At 42.4% G+C, this 6,483-nt stretch overlaps 1 protein-coding gene across 1 annotated transcript in view; it reads left to right on the top strand.

Annotated features, from left to right (window-relative positions):
• Positions 1–6,483, top strand: part of LOC107573834 (cell division cycle 37 homolog (S. cerevisiae)) — a 9,442-nt gene that overhangs the window by 416 nt on the left and 2,543 nt on the right. Inside the window, exons 2-4 of the mRNA XM_016260283.1 lie at positions 720–1,001; positions 1,075–1,180; positions 6,064–6,179. Of these exons, the coding sequence (XP_016115769.1) occupies positions 720–1,001; positions 1,075–1,180; positions 6,064–6,179 (504 nt within the window). The remainder of the gene's footprint in view (positions 1–719; positions 1,002–1,074; positions 1,181–6,063; positions 6,180–6,483) is intronic.

Raw genomic sequence — 6,483 nt, 5'->3', positions numbered from 1 at the left:
GTGTGTGTGTGTGAGAGAGTGTGTGTGTGTGTGTGTGTGTGTGAGAGAGTGTGTGTGTGTGTGTGAGTGTGAGAGAGTGTGTGAGAGAGCGCGTGTGTGTGAGTGAGTGAGAGAGAGTGTGTGTGTGAGAGAGTGTGAGTGAGAGAGAGAGTGTGTGTGTGAGAGAGAGAGAGAGAGTGTGTGTGTGAGAGAGAGAGAGAGAGAGTGAGTGTGAGAGAGAGAGAGAGAGTGTGTGTGTGAGAGAGAGAGAGAGAGAGTGAGTGTGAGAGAGAGAGAGAGAGTGTGTGTGTGAGAGAGAGAGAGAGAGAGTGAGTGTGAGAGAGAGAGAGAGAGTGTGTGTGTGAGAGAGAGAGAGAGAGAGTGAGTGTGAGAGAGAGAGAGAGAGTGTGTGTGTGAGAGAGAGAGAGAGAGAGTGAGTGTGAGAGAGAGAGAGAGAGTGTGTGTGTGTGTGTGTGAGTGAGAGAGAGAGACAGAGAGTGTGTATTTGTGTGAGAGAGAAAGTGTGTGTGTGTGTGCGTGCGTGCGTGCGTGTTTGTGTGTGTGAGAGTGAAAGTGTGTGTGTGTGTTTGTGCGTGCGTGCGTGCGTGTTTGTGTGTGTGAGAGAGAAAGTGTGTGTGTGTGTGTGTGTGTGCGTGCGTGCGTGTTTGTGTGTGATGGTGAGGTGTGTTGTTTGTCAGAACACGAGCTGGTCTCACACAGGTGTGTCTCTCTGGTCTCAGGCTCGTGTGGAGCGGATGGAGGTCTTCATGAAGAAGGGCGAGGAGCTGGAGAAGAGCCTGATGGAGAGCCGGAGGAAGCTGGCGGAGGCGCAGCGGCGGGTGCAGGAGCTCGTCTCGGCGTCCACTCCGGAGGCTAAAGCCGATCTGGCCAAAGCCCAGGAGGAGGAGAAGCAGCTGAAGAAGCAGGAGAGGTCGTGGGAGAAGAAGTTGCAGGAGCATCGCATCGAGGAGAAGAAGATGCCCTGGAACGTGGACACGCTCAGCAAGGAGGGCTTCAGTAAGGTGCGTCACTGCCGGCACACGCTAGCGCTCCAGAGACACGCACGCAACTGACGCTCTGCTGTCTGTCTTTCAGAGCGTCGTCAACGTCAAGCCGGAGAAGGAGGAGGAGACGGAGGAGGAGAAGGAGGAGAAACACAAAACCTTCGTGGAGAAATACGAGAAGCAGATCAAACACTTCGGTGAGCTGCTCTTCAGTGTATCACGCGTGCAAAAGTCTTTACTAGTGTCGCCATGATACTGTAGTCAGTACCAACACCATCATTCTCTGTACCGTAGCAAAAACTACTGTTTTATTTTAATGTGGTTTTTATGTAACTTTTTGAAAATTAAAATAAATTAAATGATTAATGCTATTAATAATTGTAAATAAATAATAAATTAAAACATTAGCATGTAGCCTTCAAATACTCTTCAAATATGTAAACCTTGCATTAAAAAGATCAAATAAAAGTAAAATAAGAAACACTTTAGCAGAAACAGAACGAGTGGCATGAGATAATAAATTATCTTCAGGAAGAATAAACGAGAGAGCTTTGACCACATTTACACTGCAGCGTTTCAAGACAGACCTCTGCATGCAACACGAGTCACGCTCACTGCAGTCTTCATGACACGTGTGTATAGGGTCCGATCTCTGCCACAATTCTGCGCGCGAAAGATCATATTTTGAGCATACAAAAGTGCATTTTGCACGCACGTGATTTTTTTGGAGAAAATGTTCGTTTCACAAAGAAAAAAGTGTTTGGAGCGCACTAAAATCAATTTTGCATTTAAAGGAGACATATTATGCCCCTTTTTACAATTTGTAATGTAAGTCTCTGGTGTCCCCAGAATGTGTCTGTGAAGTTTCTCCACAGAGCAATTATTATATCATTATGAAAATGCCTATTTTGAGTGGAAGCAGAAACACGCTGTTTTCGTCCCTGTCTCTTTAAATGCAAATGAGCTGCTGCTCCCCGCCCCCTTTTCCAGAATAGAGCTGTGCCTTTACAGCTCTCACCTGCTAAAAACATCTGTTTTGGTTCTGAATATCATGTTTATCGTGCTGAAATCATGCATTTTAAACCATATGAGTTTAAGCTTCTGATATAGGGTTTTCTGAGCGCACACATCTGAAGCACACGCACAGAAAGCAGCTGTCACAGCATGTGAGCACTAAACTAAGCTCTCATTCACACACAAGCTTACGTTAAACACACACGAGTTACAAAAACAGTGGGTTATGTCTGTGAAGGTAAACAGCTGGGAAATAAATCACATGTTTATTTTAGATCTGTGTGGCAGCAGCAATATACAGTAAATACATCAATAAATGCACCGCTCTGTTGTCTCCTCTGAGGCTGGGACTCTAAACAGTGTTCTGTGCTCGTCTCTGCAGCCAAACACAGAACAGTTAGCATGCTCTGCTCGAACTTTCTCCATGGCATTAGAACTAGGACACCGTTGTCGCTTGCGAAATCACAATAACGGCGCCATTGGTGTAAACTTAAGGGGCGGTAATATTATAATGAGATCCCTTTGCCACGTCACAGAGGGAGTGAAATCAGACGCGCTGGTTTTCTCAGACGCTTGCAGAAAAAGGCTTCCCAAAACAGAGTTACTGGGTTAATCTTTTTCAAGTTTGCTTGGATGGTAGATGCACCGGGGTCCTGATTATAGCACTTACAACCTGGAAAAGTCCGATTTTATTTCTTTAAAATAAGTTTATGGTTGTGTGCAGACCTTCTCTTTTGCGCGTGCAATGTTTCACTAGCTTGCTCCCTTGATGCCCTCAGTGCTCTCTAAATGCCAACAGCTCGCTTGCTCAACACAACCCAGTGTTACAATGTGCCATAATTCCAGCCAATCAGAGACCAGGCTGCTAAATTCTGATTGGCTGCCTTGACAACCAATCACAACATTCCTTGCATTGCTGATGACAGCAGAAGAGGAAAAATACAGTGCATGCATAATTATTATGCAAGTTGATATTCTTATTATATTTTTTTCCAAGCACATTTGACCAATTCCAAACAACATCAATTTTAATAACTACTATTAATCTTGCGTTTAATCACTTATAGCCTATATAATATTGTTCATGAAGGCTGGAAGAAGTGAAAAACGCCTTATATTCAGGTGTGCATAATTATTAAGCAGGTTATCTTCTACAGATAAAATCTCGAGATTGACTAAAAATGAACTCCCAAAACTTACTGCCAGATTCTGGAAGATAAATTCTTCAAACAGCGGTACAAGAGAACATGGTGCTGGTCCTTCAACGTCACTCTCAACTTATCTGTCCATAAAGCCTATATATATAAAATCAGTCTTCAAGTATTTTACTACACTTCAGTATGTTATTCTTATTAAGTAGGGGTAATTTTTTAAGTCTCTGAGAACCTGACAGCTTGCACTTCTGGAGACTGCAGGTAGATTGCAGTTCTGGAAAATGGTGGCGCTGGAGACTAAATGGTTCCTGGTGATTTCACACCTAATTCTTCACCTTAATTCCTAATTCTTTTGCAGTTAACATGCATCTTTTCTTCTCCACATGTTTTTGGCTGACCCCGCTGACCCACTGAGCATTTTGCTGTCCAGTGGTTATGCATTAACTTTGCAATTTCTAATATTGTATTAGTTTTTAATATTTCTCATGGGCATTTAATAATTTTTGACTTTCAGTCTGAGTTAAATCTCTTTTTTGGCTAATTTTATCTGTAAAAGAAAATCTGTTTAATAATTATGCACACCTGAATATAAGACATTTTTAACTTCCAGCCTTCATGAATAATTATATATCAATCTTAAATGATTAACGTATTGTCCCGAATATAAGACGATGTTTTTTTCTTGGAAATACGTCTGAAAAAGCGCGGTCGTCTTATATTCAGGGTCTAGACTTTGACATGTCAATAACACACAACAATAGGTGGCGCCAAATACGCATAAAACGAGTGTGCCATGAAATACGTAATGTAATGCGTGATGTAAAGATCGAGAGTAAAAACAAAAGAGAAAGAAAAGCTTACAGCTGCATGAGTCGTGACGGTCACGTTAGCCTGATGCGACCAAACTCTCTTTGTGATTTTAAAACGTAAGACAGTACCCAGATTTGAAGACTACAGTAAGATTTAACTTCTACTGTTAATAAGATTTTGGTAGGTTACTATTAGACGGATAGCCTAAATGTCCTAATTCAGATGGGCTACCTGTTGTTTTTTTTTATGGTATATCAAAAAGTGTATATTATTTAAATGTGATTGTTGGTACATTTTACCAGTTTTTACCATACTTTCAAAACAAAAATTAAAATAGGAAAAATATGCAATATGAAAATGTGTTTTACTGAGAAAAAACAAGAGTTGTTTTTTAAAAAGCCTTTTCCCAAAAGGTACATCTGGGAAAAGGGGGTCGTCTTATAATCAGGGTCGTCTTATATTCGGGCCAATACAGTAAATACAAGATTAATAGTAAGTTATTAAGATTGATGTTGTTTGGAATTGGTAAAATGTTCTTGGAAAAAAATATGATCAGAATATCAACTTGCATAATAATTATGCTAAATATAAATCTGCTGTCATCAGCAATGCAAGGAATGTTGTGATTGGTTGTCAAGGCAATTATGTCATATTGTAACGCTGGGTTGTGTTGAGCAAGCTAGCCGTTGGCATCAGTGTTGCCAACTTAACGACTTTGTCGCTAGATTTATTGACTTTTCAGACCCCCCTAGCGATTTTTTCCCAGAAAAGCGCCTAGCGACAAATCTAGCGACTTCTTGGACAAACCTTAGTGAGTCTCTGTGATCGCTGGTACTGCCGCAACGGCGTGAGGTCAGGGTGCACACATCTCTTTCTCTGCGTCTGCTCTGTTCTGTTCTGCGAGAGGCTGAGAGGAGCAGTGCTTTCAGTTAAATAGATTCTCTAATTTTACTTGCAAGTATAGCCCAAATCACAGCACAGGAATTGTCTTTGTCTTGTCTTATCTTGTGTGCATTATTTGATTTCATCAGACGACGGCTCAATTATAAATCAGGATTTTTGTGCAGATTAACGTCTTAGAAGGGAGAGCTGGTTATGTCTTAAAGGGGTCGTATTATGCTGCTAAAAACATTATTTTGTGTATTTGGTGTAATGCAATGTGTAGTTTGAGGTAAAAAAAAAAAACAGTATTTTCCATATAATGTACATTATTATTTCTCCTCTATGCCTTTCTGAAACGCGTCGATTTTTACAAAGCTCATCGGTCTGAAAAGCGAGGTGATTGGCCAGCTATCCAGTGTGTTGTGATTGGCTGAATACCTCAAGCGTGAGACGGAAATGTTACTCCCCTCACCATACTGTGCTACCCTGTCCGGCCGGAGTGACGAGACAAAAACATTAAAACCCATTATAAACCAGGCATTCATTGCATCCAGTGAGGACATAATTATGGATTATAAAGACTTGTACTGTCTTTTTACGCGTTGCGTATCGCGCTGCGTAAACATAAAACCATGTCTGCATTTGTGATCGGAGAAATGACAAGCCTACTCTACACTGCTCAATTCTGTTTGAATCATCAGTGGCAAATCCTTTAAATATAAAAAACATTACTTGCAGTCTGTGAGTCAGAAGCGCCAGACTGTCCTTGCAAAGTTGGAACTGACCCACTTTATAGAAACAGCCTTTGTGCCACAGACGCAGTGTAGGCTACTGGTTCAGGAAACAGTCCTCATCCTCCATAAAATGCGCTGCACACATCTGGATATTTGGGTTGAAGTGTTCTGGAACAGTGTTGTAAATACAACTTAACCACTGATTTCTAGTCGTGTCCTCTTTTGGAAGACCGAACAAAGTAGTTTCGCTTTCACAACGAAACACAGCGCCTTCAGGACATGGCGGCGGCAACAATACTACAGCGAGAATAAAAGTTACGCCTTCTTTCTTTGCGTGAACATTTGGGCGGCGTTATTCAAATCTTCCCACATAGTGATGTAGACATGTGGGGGCGTGTTAGAACGAGCCGTTTTAGGTAGGCGTGGCTGACTCTTAACTCTTGCGTGCGTGTGTGTGTGCGTGCGTGCAAATGTGTGTGTGTGCAGGGATGCTCCGGCGCTGGGATGACTCTCAGAAGTATCTGTCTGACTATCCTCATCTGGTCTGCGAGGAAACCGCGAATTATCTGGTCATCATGTGCATCGATCTGGAGGTGGAGGAGGTAATGCTGTGTGTGTGTGTGCATGTGTGTGTGTGCGTGTGTGTGTGTGCGTGTGTGTGTGTGTGTGTGTGCGTGCGTGTGTGTGTGCGTGTGTGTGAGCGTGCGCGCGTGTGTGTGTGCGCATGTGTGTGTGAGTGTGTGTTCTATGCGTGTGTGTGGCTTTTAGACTCAAGCCCTATAAAGTGAGCACACGCTTTCGACGTGCAGTTTTGAGAACACTAAGGAAAGAGCACGTTCTTTTCACCTGTTTGGACACTTCAGACAGACGTTTGCACTGCCTGTTTGGTTTACCTGTTTACACGTT

This window comes from Sinocyclocheilus grahami, unplaced genomic scaffold (assembly GCF_001515645.1).
Source record: "Sinocyclocheilus grahami isolate Dianchi unplaced genomic scaffold, SAMN03320097.WGS_v1.1 scaffold2046.1, whole genome shotgun sequence".
In the NCBI taxonomy this organism is placed as follows: domain Eukaryota; kingdom Metazoa; phylum Chordata; class Actinopteri; order Cypriniformes; family Cyprinidae; genus Sinocyclocheilus; species Sinocyclocheilus grahami.
The sequence above is the reverse complement of the archived record's forward strand: the minus strand, read 5'-3'. Positions and strand labels throughout refer to the sequence as shown.